The sequence below is a fragment of the Pyxicephalus adspersus genome, chromosome 4, assembly GCF_032062135.1.
Source record: "Pyxicephalus adspersus chromosome 4, UCB_Pads_2.0, whole genome shotgun sequence".
Taxonomy (NCBI): domain Eukaryota; kingdom Metazoa; phylum Chordata; class Amphibia; order Anura; family Pyxicephalidae; genus Pyxicephalus; species Pyxicephalus adspersus.
Window position 1 is genome coordinate 32,353,326 of NC_092861.1, and position 19,511 is coordinate 32,372,836.

The 19,511-nt window shown below is 37.5% G+C and overlaps 1 protein-coding gene across 2 annotated transcripts in view; it reads left to right on the forward strand.

Moving 5' to 3' along the window:
* The window catches only part of LOC140328275 (glypican-5-like), a 137,275-nt gene that overhangs the window by 101,146 nt on the left and 16,618 nt on the right, over positions 1–19,511 (forward strand). For both annotated transcript variants that reach the window (XM_072407738.1, XM_072407739.1), the window contains one exon: positions 9,880–10,024. In XM_072407738.1, coding sequence (XP_072263839.1) covers positions 9,880–10,024 — 145 coding nt within the window. The remainder of the gene's footprint in view (positions 1–9,879; positions 10,025–19,511) is intronic.

A 19,511-nucleotide genomic window follows, 5' to 3' on the forward strand; every position in this document is an offset into this window, starting at 1 on the left:
GAAACTGTACTGCAGAAGCAATATATCAAGGACACCCATCTCCAGTTCAACCTCAGCATTTTTCAGGCCAGAAGCACTGAAACAGCAAGCAATATCTGACATTCTCGTCCTGCCATAAATATTGTGAAAAGGAAGAACGGATGCCAGTGACTACAGTACTTTGGTTTTCAATGCACCTTCTCCCTTGATAATGTCATCTCATAATCCTTGCTTCTTTTGTTCGTGTGTGGTGTTGGAGTAGAGCTGTCACTTTGTTAAATTCGAGTCGGTTGATCCTGAAGTGAAATGATCCTTGGAAACTGGGTATTGAGACACAAATAATTATTCCAAGAGCATGCTAGAGAATTAACATTCACTGAAGCGAGAAAACAGCACTTCCTCCCGCAGATGAAAAGGTAATTGTTGAACTGGTGCCGAACGATTGGCTTGGCCTTGTGTTCACTGACAATTTAGGGAAGGTTACAGGTTATAGAACACAAGGCGGATCTCAGAGTGTCAGAATGGTGCCCTTCAGGAACTGCTGGACTGAGACACTTTGAAAACCTACTTTTAACAGAGAACAGCCTTCTAGCAACAATAATCATGAGTCTTCAGCGAACAGATTAGTAGACAACTGACCTTTCAGATTAATATATATTTATAGGCCTTTTACTTCAGGCAAAAACGAGAGAGGAAAAAAAACAGCTACTGTGATTCAGACGTGGTGGGGGATTTGCAAAATGCCACAGCAGCCATGCAAGAAAGGGCTAAGGTTCCACCTCTCATACTCATGTACAAGATAAATCAGGAGCTTAGCGTTAACGGTTTCATTAATCAGCGGTGCTGTGAGACACTTCGGCACGGCGGGGAACTCATGCATGGTTCTCATACACTGAGAACACTGGCTGTTTCCTGCCCAGCCTATTTTGCTCATGAAATTGTACACTCTATTCAAGGACATTAAACATCTTTGTATCTTGGAGGATTAGCATGTTTAGCAGTTTTCTTTATACGCAAAGACAAGGCCTGGGGGTTGCAGATAGAATCTGAAGGCGCATATATTTGTTCCTTGTACAATAAGAATTCTTTGCAGCCTTTTCTTTAGCATCAGGAAACAGTCATTGATGTACCTTACCAAAACCCATCTTAATCAAGCACAAAGCGCCAGTCTTTTGGAAGCAGCGTACAAGCAAATAAAGACCAGACAGTTGTTAATTTTGTTTTAAATTAGACAACACTCCTGCAGGGCTGAAATCAACGAATATATTTGGACAACAAATTTATTGTTTGTGTGTATTTTATGAGGTTTCCGAAAAAGGTGACCTCATTTAGGGAGCAGCATGATGATGTAATTTAACTCCACAAATTATGTCTCGGGAAATGTTTTCAATACCCCCAAGCTATACATTCAATAAATCATTGTAATAAAATGTACTGTACTAATCTTTTCATTTAGTTTCAAGTGGAGGAAGGAAGGTGGTCATTTATACAATAAACTTCTCTAGTTCTAATTAGGATATATAGACACTCATGTGGTTGAGTTGGAGTTTTAAGGTGCATTACAAATCTTTTCCCCAAGGTGAGACTTTTATTGCAGGTTTTCTCCTCCTACTGCTCCATTGCATTACCAAGCACAACTGGGTGACACAAGCATTCATTTTCACAGAACAATTGCTGTAAAGTAAATCTGTAATTTGAATTACCATTTTAAACTGTTATCATGGATAAAATATGCCTATGTATGTATATGTACCATCATATTACTGTTTGAAGCATGGAGTGCTCCATAATGCAATGACAATTTGAACTAGAGGACACAAAGTGTAATCTTTCGCATGCTTCCAGCCTTTTGGTAATCATTTAAGAAAGATTCAATTTGGTTCCAGCTTGACTGTGCCCTCTACATAGATATGGTATAATGAGTTTGGTGTGGAGGAAGTGGCCCTGACTTTTATGCTTTGGAATGGGTTAGAATGATGAATGTGAGCCAGATCCTCTTCTAAACATCAATACAAAGTTATGTTTTTTGTTGGTTGTATGGGTACACACACCTACAGATGCACATTTTGTGTGATGCCTTCCCAGATAACAGGGGGTGGTAATAAGTTGCTTAGGGTCTAGCACTTTGGTCCTAGGTTCAAATCATGGCCAGGACACTTATCTGTATAGAGTTAATATGTTATTCCCCTGTTTGTATAGGTTTTCCCACATCCCAAAATGATAATGGTAGGTTAATTAGCTTCCCCTCAGAATTGACCCTTGACCCCTTGACCCATATGACTACAATAGGCACATTAGATTGTGACCTTCTCTGGGAGAATGGTATTGGCATGACTACATGACTACAGATATAAATGCATAAAAAAGGGGTGGTGAACCACTTTTATTATGCTTGGTTTTGGGAAAAGATATCCAACATATAGGTTTGATAGTCAGGAGTTCACAAACATTTTTCCATAGTGTACGTGACAATATATGGCCCTGATTTGTTAAAGCTCTCCAAGGCTGGAGAGGATTCACTGTCATCAATGAACCTGGGTGATCTAGCAAACCTGGAATGGATCCAGGATTGAAAACATTTGTGAACAAATAGCAAATTACTTCAATCCAGGTTTGCTGGATCGCCCAGATTTAGTGATGAAAGTGTATCCTCTCCAGCCTTGGAGAGCTTTAATAAATCAGGCCTAACATGTGAGAACCTCTACATGCCTACATTTCACTCATCCTATCATCTTGGAAAGTCTACTCAAACTTGATACCAGGCTACTCCCCAATATCCTTGGGCAGTTTTAATAAGGTGGGAGCAGCAAGGGAAATAGAAATTAATACATTTGGATAGAGGTCTTGACATGAATGCAAGTAAAGGTCATCTACTGCAATTTTTCTTTCTAAAGGTAAAATGTCATTCCTTTTCCATCAATATCCAATCATGTACAGGATGTTCAACAAAGTACACTAGATGTTTTCACACCAAAGGCTATCACAGCCGTATTTTAATCTATTCTTCTAAGCTTCTAAAAATATACATATAAATGTACTGTGTGGTACAGATTCTACAATTGACTGGATCAAGGAAACTTACTGTAGATTAACAATGAATACTTTTAAAAAGCCTATGGTCTTTTGTTAGGCGCACTATACACAGAATCCTAAATTTCTCATTACATTTGCCAAAAGCTAAAAGTTTCATTTGGACACATTTGACTTGAATAGTTATATGAATGATTTATATTCTAGTGTATGCATATGGGCCTGTGTCTACAGGTTTTGGGCTTGTGTTGATGATATCCGTTTCAGATGCTTGTAAGATCATTCTGAATTCATTGACATTTGACTTGCTTCAAGGTGTTTTTTTATCTCCATATACCCAACACCAACATCTAACTGCCCTTTAGAGTAAGTGGGACATTGTGTTTTATTCATTTGTGGTATAGTACATAAATGTGTTCATATTCTTTTTTATTGTTAATCTTTGCTACACTATAAAGGAGGGGTCAAGCAATTATGTAAATACTGAAAGTAGCTTTCGTTATAACGCCATCAATTATATCTTTGGTCATTTATGTAACCCAGGTTCAGTGGGATGGAAATGGGCATGGAAATAAAGTGGGAAAAAAGAGATTGTATGCTTTGTTTGGAATGAAGTGTCTGCATGTCTCACATCTATCTCAGAACCCAAAAAATAGGGTTATTCCCCATTTTAAGTGGTGCTATGCAAACCATTCCTTTTTCCCCTTTCCTGTACATCCAGACCCAAAACATTACAGGTACAGCTAGAGGTCAGGAGGCACTGTTGTGAAAAATCACTAAACGTCAAACAAGGAAGCATGGGGATAATGGTATAAATTTTGTAGAAATATATATTAGGGGAATGTAGATAAAAGTAAGTTTGTTTCTTTAACACTCTATTTGCAGGCCACTGTTATAGCACATCAAACATTTAGCATTAATAGGCAGAATAATTGATATAATGGGTGTTGTTTGCAATCTTCTATAACTTTCCTGGCGTGGGCTGTGTTCAGATGTGTTCCAGAAGCTCTATTGGGTATTGTCTGAGCATAATAATGCACTGTTACTTTCTTATACAGCTCTCTCTCTTGTGCTGTGTGATCTAACCTCTGACTAATCTCTGTCAGCAATGGCCTTGTCCACATCACTACATATAGGATGGGAAATCTATTTCACATATCTATGTGATAGACATATAATGAACATTTAATTGTGGGTTATTCATGCCCCAAGGCTGGCATGGAGGAAGCCCACGCTTTTACAAAGGAAAGCAGCACACATACACATATATATCGTGTGTTTATCCTAATCTTCTGAATCAAAATGATTTCCTATCAAAAGAGGACATTAATATATCCCAGCATCGGGCATACATCAAATTACAGTTTCCGGACAATAAGCACAGCAATAAACTGGAGGTCAGCAGCATAAGTGACATTTCTTAAATATTCATTACAAAGCTAATCTGAAAATAATCTCATGGGTACTCCTGCTGTAGGCAAAATTCAGGAAATGTCTTCTCTCCCATCAACAAATATACAGATTGCAGACTAAGCTTTAATATTGCCAAATCCCAAACCAACACAAGAGAACTGTTATGTTTTGGTCACAGTCCAGTACAGATGACATCTATAAAGTGTTTTAAAATGTCACTCATCCCAGTTTAAGAAGTCTGAACTCGATCTGAGCACAAAACACAAGCGGCATTTACTGTCATTACTATCAGCTAATCATGGAAAGCTAACTACTGTATAGCATTAGGCATTTATTAGATGAAGCAAGATGGCTTATTTTGTAGCCTTTTACTAAGTATGTAATGTAGCCCCAAGCAACCAGTCAGGTCTGTGCTTTTATCAGCCTGTCTACATGTTAAATAAACAGAGCGGAATAATATTCTTCTATCCAAATAAAGTAGATTGCCAACCCCAAAATTCTAGGCCACAATTTATTAAATATCGTTAACCTAAGAATATTAAACATCCAAATCATTGTCTATTTTTGATTAGTCATGGGGGTAAATAAGTCCATAGACCAAGTGTAAATAATAAATACTTCAATTCCTAACGAGAATGATATTTAATTGTTGTTTTATAAAACTTCTGGCCAACCAAACCTCTCTATTTGTTGAAGCTCTTCAAGAAAGAAAGAAATGAGCTTGTACATTTTTTCACTTGTTGCTGAAAGCTGAGTTCATGTTCACAATCTTGTTGACTGCATGTATAATGAAGATCCTGCATTGAAATAAAGAGATTTATCAATAATTCATTGTACTGGGTATTAAAAATTATTGACAAATCATGTTTTTCCCTTGCATATCCAAACCTATTTGCATAATTAGCTGTGGATCCAAATAAGCAATCATTGGCTGAATATCAGTTGATAAACCTGATTTGCAGGAATCCCTAAATCAGCTTCTGTACCTGTAGGGAAATAAAAGTGATATTTTACTGTACTTTCTAGCTTCTTACTGTTGGCTGCAATACAGAGTATTGCCAGGACCATATAACTACTGGCATATATCTAGTGAACCAGGTTGAAGAAGTATGAACAAATCAACTCATTGCAATCTACAATAAATTTTGAGCTCCATTTTAAGTAAATTGCAATGTATTTGCTGCTTTGGGTTATTCCTTTAGAGGCCAGCCCCTTTTGTTCCTTGCATTGCCATATTATTTAAGCCAATTTATTCACCCAGTTCTTTCTTCTACACAATTAATCTGTACTAAATTTGCTGTGGCAAAGTTGGGGTGGGAGCTTGCACTATACTGAGCTGGCACCCATTATTTTTAGTGCTTAGTAAAACATAAAAAGTATACAGAGGAGTCAATAAAGTGTTATAAGTAACATGTTGCAACAAATAGAGAAGACTAAAATAGACAAAGTAAACATTTTCCAAAAGCAGGAGTGTAAAGTTGTATATTCAGTGACTGCTGTATGCTGGGTACTGTAGAACACATTTTATCAATGACAGATAAGGTCAAAAACAAAGTTATAAAAGAGAACTGTGAATATGAAATGTATCTCTACAGAGATTACACATAGAAGGAAGTGTTTGGAGACACAGCAGGGGGCAGTTGGACAACTTATCTGAATACATACAGCACAAATGATCCATGTGCAGAGATCAGCAGTAAATTAATAATAAAACCAATTATGCCACATTTTCACAAAGATATCATGGTCACTCTGTGGAGTGGGGGGTTGCTGCAATAATTCACCAATAACACAAGATATTCTGCACCACATGAAGCTTATCTTGGCAAAGATGAGAAAGATTAGTACATCTTTACAACTCAGTATAAAGGGAAATTGAGTAAGAAAAATATTATTTTGACATTAGTCTTGGCTTAGACAGGGCTGGGCATTGCTATAGACAGTGGTAACCGTACAGCTATGTTGGGACATTGTTGACATTGCCTGCCGTCATTGGTACATACTGTAGCTAGTAAATCTTACCGCCAAGTATGACATTGCCCCATCCTAAGACACTAATAGCACAAGGATACCTAAAATTAGAGCATAATTGAGAAAAGGTAACATATATTTAGTCTACACACATAAACATGGTAAAAAAAAGCAAAGGGGTTCCATTGTTATAGCATTTAAAGTACTCCGGCAGTCTAAGACTGTATTGGGGCCAATACCTTTTACTCAACCTCATCTGTCCTTCAAGTAAAGCTTTTTTAGTGATCAGTAAAAGCAATGCAACATCTTTCCATGTTTAGGATTGAGAAGAACAATTTTGCTGAAATTGCCTAATCTGGAGAAAGCAACTGGGTCTGAATTGAAAAATAAATAAAGTACATAAGCTTTTTAAAATCAATTTCAAAGTATAACTCATATGGATATGCGCTTTGTTTGTGGCAAAATCACTGCTCTGTCTTCTAATCATCATTTACAATGAATGGCAACCAGGGTCATGCAGCCCACTTTTATTTCTCCGACTGGTGTAATCAAAAACCTAAATATTCATATGGTTCCATCCCAACTGGCAGGATAATACTGCTGAGAATTGTACTAATGTCATAATGTAGAACGCCCATTGTGGAAGGGGAAGAAGGCCCAAGGATGTCACGTGGTCTGTTTAACAAGAACAATCTGTGTGAACATGTTTAAAAACAAGTGGAATTTTTCTAAAACTTTTAGATAGCAATAGGTTACATTGTAATTGCAATTTTGTTAACCATGCTTGTTTAGAGGAAACTATACTGCTAAACTGTTTCTGTGAAAAGGAGAACATGGTTTTCTAGTGGTATTATTGGCCAAAGTTTTCTTATTAGTTCAGATACAGGAAAGGTTAGGAAACCTTAGGTTTTCCTCTTTTAGGTTTTATTGCTGTCTGTGTAATATTGTTTAGACGATTCCCCATGTGCTCTTACTACTGACCTAATGTCAAATGGACGTTTGTCACAGAAAGCAACAAAACCCAATTTGTGGCATATTTGGGAAAGTTTAGAATCTCACTCAGGGTTTTATTGTTATCTGTATTATCCTACTTCACTTTCACATTACATTTGATTACAAGGATGGTAATCAAACCAGACAGAAACCAGATGCACAACATTGCTATAACTAAATCCAAGATTTGCCAAAATATCACACCAAAGATAGCTGTCCTTATGTTTGTCCAATATAGCTCTGCAGTGATAAAAATTCAGTAATTGAGCTGTTTTTTTTCTTAGTATTATTAACAAATATTTTTCGCAACCTGCTTATGGGGCAAATGAAGGTAATTTTTTCATACTGTATATCCTGCCAGTTTAGATAGAGCCATATGAATAGACATTCAGGTTTCAATTACACCAAAGATCATGGATTTTATTTTAGTACTTTTAAAGTGCAGTAGTCTCACACCAAAAATGCTATGTGTGGGGATTTTTTCTAACATACTACAGTGCAACACATTGATGGGAACATATCCTGTGAAAAACAATGTATTTTCTCTTGTCCATGCATGATAATGAGTCTGGTGTGAAATCGCCCCTATGCCTAGGGCAGGCCTGGTGTCTAAGTACAGCCCCTGGAAACATTTTGACAATACACCTGCTTCCTACCTAACCGGGATCAGTGCAGTAGGAGCTGGTTTTATCTTCTTTTTTTCCAACCAGTTTTCCAACATTAAAAATGTATAAAACAGATGAAAAGCTCATATGTGTGAGCATTCAGCACATGTCCTCCAGCACTTTTAGGCTTATAAAAATCTGTCTTGTTTTTGAAAAACTTACTTAGAATAAAAAGGCACAAGCTGGAGTTTAGTAATAAATCTTGTTTCACACTGTAATACTTTACAAGGTAAACCCAATATTTTTTGTTACTGGTAATGACATGTACAATTGATCATAATATAGGTGCATGATGAAAAAGCTGAAATATAAAAAGATATAGTTAATACTAACATTTTAACACTGAGATGCTTTTCAGGATAAAGTACATTTTATCATGCGCTCGATGAGAGCATGAGATGACTGCTCCAGTCCAAGCACTCCTTGCTATGAGTGCAGATATGTACAGGAGTGGTATGAGTGCCAGTGGATGGCCATCACTGATGTAATTGAAACTTAAAAGAACTGTTGCTGAGTAACCTGAAGTGTGCACAGGTATAGATCAAGAGCAAGAAGGGGTGAAGAGTCATGGGCAACGCTGGTTAGTACAACTAAATTTATTTTACTAGTGGAGTTATTCAGGCCTCAACCATTAAGAGGCCAACTAGTGCCGAAATTGAAAATGAATACGTATGCACGCCTGAACTCATGACACAAGAAGGAGCGGGAGGCAACCTGTTCTGTTCTCCTTTAAACAATAGCAGACCTGTTGGTCATTTAGTAATCTGGCTGAAGACAGCAAAAGCCCAAAATACAAAGATAAGAAACTTGACTCACTTCTACATCTCCCAAAAGCATTTCATGCAACTATCATATTGTATCCTTGTTGTCAGGCTTCTGGTTCTCCCAGTGCTTCCTTTGTATGGCAATTACTTTTTATGTAATAAAAGGTATAGCATAACTACCACAATTTGCACAAAAGGTAAAGTGGGTCCTCACACTCACAAAGATAGGCAGATATCTCCTTGTATTGATCTCTACATTTATATCCACCTAGGACAGCCTTAAAATATGTAATTTTATTTAGGTTGATCTAGCCTCAACTCTCTATCATCCATGTATAGTAGGTCATAGCTGTTTATCTAAAGTAAGATGGGGTGACCATGCATTCTAAATATCTAGTGGGCATAGCCCAGTGCGACATACTGTGGCTTTCCCACCCATTAAAACACCTGTTATTTGACTGTCAATGGGAATCTACAATAGCAGTACTTTTGATGTTCATTGGTCCAACTGAATTCTGTCTGCAAAAGATCACCATGCACCCCCCTATTAATATTTAACTTTGAGTTTTACTACAAATTTGTGTTATTTAATTTTTTACTTATAAACTGCATTTGAATTTATTCTACACATATTTGTATTACTAAATACCTAAATACCTATACGCTAGGCTTTCTTATGGAGACTTATGTTGTCAGAATATTTCAATCAAACTCATCCCATAGGATTATATGTGCATTTAATGTATTGTGTGTATGGTTTTTGCCAGTAAAGAGTCTAGAGTGCGATATCAGCAGCCCCAGAAGACTCAGATCTGTCACTTAACACTCTATAGGAGTTTTTCCTAACCTTTGCTGCAAAGAGAAACACTTGAAATCATTTTCAGGTAATTGCTGCTACAAATTTTTTTTTAAATTTGCAGCTTACAGTTTATTAGCCATATCAGTAAGTTATATGCCATTCACTTATATACTGTATAATTTAGATATCATTTTATATGTTTGGTTATTGATTGTGATAAATATGAAGTCAGTTTTTATTACAACATTTATTTCTATGGTTTCAGATGGGCAGTGAAAGAAGAATAAAGGCAGAACGATGGCGCATCACAGAGGGCAGTGGAGGAGAAGGGAGGTCGGAGGGTGAAGATCGAAGTGGAGACTGCGATGATGAAGATGGTTGTCAGGGATCTGGTGACAGTATGGAAATAGGTAGGGGTATATATGATTTAGATTGGGCTACCAAAAAGTGGCAGAGGTGTCATTTTTAGCTTCATTTCATAGATTAAATGTATAATAAAATAAAAAATATCATGTTTTAAAGGCCAGGTTGGTTCATGAAGAGATTCTGCAATCAAATGAGAGTACCTACATGGGTGCAGAGGCAGATCATATAGAGTATAAACTGTAGGATGAATGCAGAAACACCAGTCTTTAGGTGCAGTTCCATTATTGTATTGGATAAAGTCAGATTGGTTTCAGGTAGAAGTGCCTCCAACCTACTTGCAAATTTCATTAAAGTCCTCAAGTCGCTTCACTGTGGCTATAACTACTTTATATCAAAATTTCTCTTTGCAATAAAAAATGTACTGTTCCCCTATAGAAAATTTATTTTTTTAATGGCATGTCCACTGAAATAACATTTTTTATAGAATTCTTTAGAAGAGATACAATGAGCATGACAGTTCTAGGAGGATCTAGATCTCCATAGATGAGAGATCTATCTGTATCCTAAATTGCATCTCTGATACTGCTGTGCATGCTGATTAGTGGTAATTTTATTAGAGGTATGATTTATCTTGAACTCATGTTCCTACCACTTGCTTTAACTTGTTTTTCATTTTTCAAAACATAAACTGTACCTTGTTTTCTCCCACTTTCTTTTATTGATAAAAACATCATTCAAGGATCATACTTTTTATGTTGAGCAATAGATACTCAAAGCATTATGAAATAACTCAAAGGACTGTGATGTGCATTAACCCTTAACAATCCGTATCATGAATCTGCCCACTGTAAGCTGCTGCAGATTTCGCATTGCCTATTGTAGATCACTGCACCCCTTGTAATGTGATATTAAGCTAACCGGTCTGTAACTAGACTTGATCTTTCTATTTTTTTGCTTCAGTGATCATGGAAATTATTTATATAATTTGCTGCAAGTCCAATGCTTTCAGGATTTGCATCAAGGCTTTGACCATAAAGAAGGAAATGTGTGGAGGGAGCTGGCTGGTTTGCTGAGCCTGGGCGTCCAGTCCACAAACACAGTGAAGGATATGTGTACACGGGGAGGGATTTGTGAATGATTTCTTTGTATGCTCCAAGTTGTGCTCTTGTCCATTCATTTATATGATCCATAGACAAGGCCCCCTTGTTTCCTTGCCATTGTTCTTTTATGTAACTATGGAGCCCCTCATTTTGGCCAAGGACCCTTGCTTTCTTCATAAAGAATTAGCCGCAATCTATTTGACATGGCTGTCAGGTCACGCTCTCCAGCCCACAAGTTGGCTTTGTTAGGACTTTTCACATTTTCTCATTTATGTCTTTAATTTAAAACACAAAGAGCGTCAAAACTAGTTCTGAGTCACAGCTCATTCTGTATCGAGAGAATGAATTATCCTGTTTGATCTGGAGGGCTGTATATGTGTTGAAATGTGGTGAAATACTGAATGGATGAAATTATCTGGAATATAGAGGCGAATATTCAGACTCTAAAAATGGGTGAGCATATCTGCTAACATTACAGTACTCTGCTCATTACCACATACCGGTACGTGCTATTTGTCAGCACACATAGACAGTGCAATCTGTATATATATATATATATATATATATATATATATATATATATATATATTTATAGCCATATTTTTGCTGTCAACAGTTGTTATCTATGATTCAATGGCTGCAGTACAGCTGGCTGTTGACTTTTAGGCAATTCGTAGTTTATGCACTGAGCAATTTACTTTTTGACACTTTTGGAGCCAGCTACAAAACCTTCAGCTTCAGTAGATACTGATGGATATTATTCAATGCAGTTGCTAATGGTTGTAGCACACCGGTGAGTTTTAGCGCCCTTGGTAAGTGCTTCAGGTAAAGGCAGCAGCAACTTTGTATTCAGTTACAAACTGATAGAGGAAATAGGCAAACAGATTTATTTCTTCTACACATTTCTGATAGAAAGTTTCTAATAAGAAATAGCTATTAGGGCTAGTTTACATAGACAATAAAGTGGAAGTGTGGGTATTGCTTTCTAACCGCAGGTAACTGTAGTCACCCCAAGTAAAGAAATATAGGTTGGGGGCATGATCTACCCATCAAAGACACTCAAGCACTCAGTTTGAATGAACATGGCGACTGTGGCTGCTTGGTGGCATCAACCTAGGAACCTAAACTGCACAGAGTAAACTAGTCCTTATACAGAGTCAATAAACATACTACAGTCAAATGTGAAAATCATGCATTTCAATTCACCAAGAAGACATGGTTTTGCCATTCATATTGTACAGCTGGCTGTCTTGTATTCTACATTTCCTATGGGCATCACTATTATTTTTTAGCAAATGATTTAGAAGAAAAGGAGTAAATGTGCCTGTGTATATGGGAGTAAATGCAATGGGTTTAGGGTAATGTATGATTACATTACCTATTGATATGTGGACTTAAATTTGGACATAATATCAGTGGTGTGACACAGATACTTTGGGCAATAGGTCAGACTTTAGAGGAGGATGGTTGTAAAAATAGTGATGAGAAGTGTAAAAGCAGTGGTAATGGGTGAGAACATATTGGGAATGTTACAGTGCTTGTAGCACTATATAGGGTAGAACATGTAGACTATGTAAGATATAGGGTTTTAGGATATGAAGAGGGCTGAAGGGTTACAGCTGCTGGGTGGAAAGTCCTGTGATCAGACGGTGAAAGGTATAGGTTGGGGTGTAGGAGATAAGAAAGGTAGATTGTTGGGAGCAGGCGATGGTATTGTTAACACAGGGTGTGTTCTTGCTGGTTCTGAGTTTAGGAAGTTTGGGTGCTGATTTGTGGAGTAAACTCAATGTGGTTCTGGCTGCTGACTGGAAAGACATCTGCATTGGTATCCATGCTAAGAAGTCACAATTTATACCTGAATAATATCAAGGAAAAAAGGGATATGGCAACAACAAGATATACCCATATGTTGTGTGCCATCCACAAGCCTGGGAGGTTGAAGGTTTGTTTATCAGTCAACAGGAAATATCTAAATTACATCGTGGCTTTAGGACCACAGGACCTGACCTATTCTTGTGATGTCATATAGTATGAAAGCCTAAACAATGCTGGGATCAGTGACTACTTTTCTAGATTTTTTGTGGTTGTCAGGCCAATATTATTGACCATAAAAAACGTGTACCCTTTTAGGCTTATCTTTTGGCTATGAACAGCATACATTGCCATAAAAAGTCCATCTCCAGGCATAAAATTCACCACTCACCCCGACCCATCCTGGATGGTGTTTTTTCTGACCTAGTAAGAAGGAAGGTTTACTTACCCAAATCCCTGGACAGCATTGTTTCTATCTGATGTAAACAAAGAAAGTGACACACAACCATGGCTTTAGCAAAGTAAAATAATGAGTAGGAAGAAGGTGGATTAATATATGCTTAGATGTAGTAAATGAGATTAGTTACCATGGAAGATAAATGACTCAAAGATTGGTTCATATTGTGTTACTGACTATATTTTGTACAATAAATTATACAGGTATGTATACATGAGGTATGTATTTCTTCCTCAGTATTGCTTATTTATAGTGTCTAGGGCCACTACATGAATCTAAAGAATCTGTCTGAGCTTTGCTATGGTAAGGCAAGAATTAGGGACCTTGTGGATGAAAGTGTTAATCTGGTATATTTAGTCCAGCCTTTCAGTTGGACTGAACTTCATCATTTAAGGTTTTGTCAACTTAATCTCACCACTTTAAAACAAGATAAACCCCAGGCTTAGAGATCACAGCTTGGCAATCACATGTGTTTAATAAAAGTTGATTTGCATAGTAGATTTGACTTTGCATGGTTCAGATGTTCAGACTATACATATAGTGTAACATAGGGGAAATAGTTGTTCTGTGCCTCCACCCTTAAAGGCAAACTCCAGCCAACATCTGGTACATTTTGACTAGAATAGTGAGGAGTTAAAATCTCTATCAGGTTTTTATTGATGTGTACAATTATTTCTGTCTAGCAGATTTTCTCTCACTTCCAGTGCAGTTATGGCCGCACAAAGGACAACCGGAGTCAGTGACCACCCTATGTGAGAAAACCCCCCAAATAACATTGACATCTATGTTCAAATCAATTAAACAATGACAAAAAATGATGCCTTTAAGCCTAATTATCTTTCATTGTAATAAATAAGATGTTTGGCTCCAGAGGCAATGATAAAAACACCTGGGGGTCTATTCATAAAGCAGTTATCCTGACATTCGCTGAAACATTACCTGGACCTGGATGATGTTTCAGTGAATTCACTGCTTTATAAATAGACTATAAAAACTAACACCCCTTTCTCTCCCCCATGACAGTTCGGGAAAAGGCAAAGTCCAAGTTGAAATAAATAACAATGTATTCAATTAATTATTATAGCTTTTTCTAAACTAAATTTGTTTTTGTTAAATTTAATGACTGTAAATTCCTGAAACTGGTGAAACTTAGATCCCTTCACTCAACTTCTGTGAAGAAATGTAAATGTCACTAGCCAATCTGCAAATGTTCATAATGATAAGAAAAGAACAGAGATGATAGAGATAAGTGTGCTGGCTGACCCTCACTGGCCAAACCAAAGGGTTCTCAACTGGAATTCTGTAAGGGGTTTCCTAGGGGTACCAACACCACCATTTTGACATATAATATTTATTCTGACATAATTATATCCATCCAACTATGCTTTAAGATACTGGATACCAATGCATCAAATTGATGTTTTTAAGGTTTCAGCATCTGACTATTCTAGGAGAACGGCAGTACAGGACAAGTGAACAAGATTTGTACCCTTGGGTTAGTTACATAGAATTTAGGGGAAATTATTGCCATTGAAAATAAGGGAAAGTTGTTCTTGCTGCTGAACACCAATTTCTTCCCATAGATCTGAGTACTTACTTGTTCAGAAATAACAACCAGAGGCTTCGCAATAAAAGCCTAATTGTATGTATGTTTTAAGTGTTGATATTATTGCTATAGTTCCCTTAATATATTAATGAACCATGTACTGTTGATCTATTAATAATCTCAGGTGAAGCATGAACTTTTTTAAAAGGTTCCTCCCTTGTAAAAAAAAAAAGGTTGGGATTTTATTTTAAACAACCCCTTACCCATAAATATACAATTGATAAACTATGGTCATCAATAATTCCTATGCCAACACAGATAGGGTCCTGGAGCACGTGGCTTGAGGGCCACACATCACCTGTTGTTTCCTAGTGCTGTGATTTGTAAAGGGGCTGTAATAGCAGTGATATCTAGGACATGTTACATTCTCATATAACATTCAGTCTCAGGCTATCTCTTATAGCATTTCACCACACCTGTGGAATTTTCACAACCTCTGAACATTTTATTCTTTTTCAGTCTTTTGTAGCATTATATATACTAAATATGATATCAATTTGCAACCACTAGTCTAAAGCTATCAGGCTGTGAATATGACACAATTACCACTGTACCAATCAAATTCCAGTTATTATTTTTGTAGAGCGTTAATTTGGATGCTGAATGTATAGTATCAGTATTCCTGACCCTTATATTTTTTTTATTTATACACTGGGTCTGTTTTATTATTTTTGTGTATCATGGATAGTGACACACTTGCATACTGAATATGAATACTAATAAAAATCATCCATATATCCATATAGGCTTGATGATAAAACACAATGTAGGACGATCGATATGGCCTTGATGAGCACAGCTCTGCGAGCAAAGCCTGTAATAAAATGATGTCCCATCACTGCAGGTGTGGAAACAATAAATAGCTCAGGCAATGAATCGATAAAATTACAGTGATAGATGAGAGCCTAATAAGATAACGTTCATTAGCCAGCTCTCCAGAGTAGCTCTCTGAGCACTTTAGCAGCAGGGCTCTCAACAAGGAGGAGGCCCTCAGCCTGGTGTCACTTTCATTAGCTGCTGTCATCATTTCACAAAGCTTTCCATTCGCTGTTTATTAAACTCATCTCTCTACCAGCTGTTCAAGGAGCGTCTCTTTGTACTCCAAATCATAGAGCCTGCTATAGACACGTGTGATCCTGGAGCTTCTGAGAACATGAACTATCTATATGGATAACTTTACAGTTGGGAAAAGAAGCAAAGCCTTTTATCTTATTTGGATATTTGAAACAAAGGGTCTACTGTTTTATTTAAAGCTTTGAGACATCCTATTTTATTAAATATATACAGCCAGTGTCTGATGTACTATATACAGTATGTCTATCCAGTATATCCTATGTAAGAGGAATTTTATCCATGCTAAAACTTTAGCAACTTACAATTCCCGTCTTTTGTGCTGCAGACCTCCCTTTTCATTCATGTAACCGTCCAGTAAAAAAAGAAATGTTAATTTCTAATTTTGAAGACCTTTTTGTTACTCGCTCTCTCTTATGATTGGGGACTGGGGGCCAGAGGCTGTTCGTTTTAATTGGACAATTTTTGTAATTTGATTATTTTGTCTGGCAGCAAATTCAATTTTACAGTCAAAGTTCCTCAGATGAATTAAATAGACCATGTAAACACGCTTTTTATATTTAGTTGCAGGTACATAATTTGCATGTACGCTTATTGCCAATTTAAAATTTTAAGTGGTTAGTGGTAAGTTATATACCAGCTTTTAATAACCTATTTTTCCTCCCAAGGAACTCTAAAAAATATTCAGGTCTCAGGAAAACCCTGATAAAACCAGTTATTGGGGGTCAGTGGGAAGAAAGCCTCTGAAATTGGTGGCCATTGGAAAGAATACCCCTGGTAGCTGGAATACCACCTTTATGCACAACTAAAAACATCATTAGGGTCATGCAGCTGGCTCTACCAAGTGGCATTGGACCATGCAGCAAAATCCAATTTTAGGTCAATCAGCCATTGTTTGAGGAACCCCTAGATAGTTCTGGTTGAGAATGGCTGGTATATAACTTTATGTGAGGCCACTTTTTTGCTAGGGCAAATAAAGAAAATTTTAACTGTGTCCCCATAAGCCAAAGCAGAATCAGACAGAGGTAGTAAACTAATGATTGTGTAGGAGATGGCTCTTAATTCTGCCTGGACATATGGCGGATCATATATACAGTAGCACCCAAACCTCTGTTGCTGTTTGTTTTAAATATTGCAAATTAGCATAGTCAAGGTTAATGTGCAAAGTCTAAGTATAGAGCTCCCCAATACAGCCATAAGACTGCAAATTTCACTTATCATTGGTCTCGGCTAAACTATACGTATACTGGGCTGTTATCTTAGTGAATAAGGTTTCTGATGTTAGAGCGGGCAAACTATGGCCCAATAGGGATACGTATACGGCCCAATAGGAATGTTTCTCTGGCTCTTTGGATGGTCCGCGGCTCTGGTGCACAGGCCAGAGCCACAGAACATGTCCCCCGGATCTTAGCTTGCCATGGGGAAGTGGGTGAGGTGTGTTACTCGCGTTGCAGGCTCACGTTCAGTGGTGTCATGATGGCATAACCCCACCTACTCTCCCATCGGCCCGGCCCCTCTGTCAAAATTTATTTCAGATTGTGGCCCCTGACTAAAAAAGTTTGCCCACCCCTGTGTTAGAGTGACCCATTATTTTTTTTAGTAAGTTATGTGTTTCATTTTTACTGACTATAGAGATTGTTGGCTGCCTTTTTACTAAACTATACGTATACTGGGCTGTTATCTTAGTGAATAAGGTTTCTGATGTCAGAGCGGGCAAACTATGGCCCAATAGGGATACGTATACGGCCCAATAGGAATGTTTCTCTGGCCCTTTAGATGGTCCGCGGCTCTGGTGCACAGGCCAGAGCCACGGAACATGTCCCCCGGATCTTAGCCTGCCATGGGGAAATGGGTGAGGTGTGTTACTCACGTTGCAGGCTCACGTTCAGTGGTGTCATGATGGCATAACCCCACCTACTCTCCCATCGGCCCGGCCCCTCTGTCAAAATTTATTTCAGATTGTGTGCCCTGACTGAAAAAGTTTGCCCACCCCTGTGTTAGAGTGACCCATTATTTTTTTTAGTAAGTTATGTGTTTCATTTTTACTGACTATAGAGATTGTTGGCTGCCTTTTTACAACTAAACCTAAATGGACACTACCATGTGTGTGTTGGGAATGCAAACTTTTGCATGTGCTGTGGAAGAGAAGTTAACCGAGTCAGGTACATTCTGCTTCTGCATGTTAGCAGTATGGATGAAACAAGGTTTGGAATAGCATTGGGTCATCGTATTAGGTTGAAAAAAAACTGTTGCATACCTAAGAAAACCAATAATATATCCTACAAAACTAATAAAAAGTTCTAAAAATGACCACATTGTACTGTGGGTTGAGCCTGTGTGTACATATCTTTAGTCCTCTGCTTTGTCATGCAGAAGGCATGCTCTCCGGCTGCTCACCAAGCAGACAACTGGTTCCGTTTCCAGCGGCCCATGGCCATGAGTGTTTCAGTAGGGAAGAAGCATTCCCTAAAGTTCAAAACATATAAAATCTTCACGCTTCAATAAACTCATTAGAATGATTAAAACATTTTTAGCTGGGAAATTCCTTTAAGCAAAGACGGTTGTTCAATTAGAAACTGACAGCTGCATGTTCATAAGGCAGCTTATTATTTAGGTACTCAGTATCATATTGCTTTGCCTGGAATCAAAGCCATTACATACATCAAATGATTAGCACAATATCTCAGCAAGCCATCAGTGCTAAATCTGTTTTATCTACACTGTTATGGCTAATGTGCATCAGAAATGTTACACGTCTACCCTTTTATATGCAATAAAGAAATATAAGAAACCATTCCCTCAGTATGGGATACTGTACCGCACTATATAACACGTTTGTGCACAGTCACATGTCTAGATGATGTCCATGTGGATGTGATCATAAGTGTTTGTTATCTCCACTAATTTTATTTCACGACTTCCGATCCCCATGAGGACTCTGGGTAGTGCTGCTTCCTGGTGACCTTTAATCGATATCCATCTTTGGTGATCATGTGACTCAATATCTGACGTTCAGCTCTGCATTTGGCTCACTGTGTATTATTTTGAAAGCTACATTCATCTAAAACATAAATGTAATGAATTTAAACTCATGTACAGCTTACCAATAATGCAGTGAAATTGTTCATCCCGGTCATGTGTTTGCAATATCTTCACAGCAGGAGAACCACGATTAGACCTGCTATAATTTAGGGACATATATACGCATGACTGGTGTTATAAAATATTTATGAATTTTACATTCTTTTATATGGGGATGGTAATGAAACAAAAACTCATATAAGCATTTTTTGTATATACTGATTATATAATATTAACACAAAGAATCAGGGAACACAATATCATTTTGTGAAATAAAGAAATGATTCTGGTACATGATATGCTCATGCTTCCAACATTGATACATGGGAAGAATTAGAACAATGTGGAGCTGTGTGTACTTCTTTTCAGCATATTGTCTTTTGCAGTGGAGGAAGAGATCACAA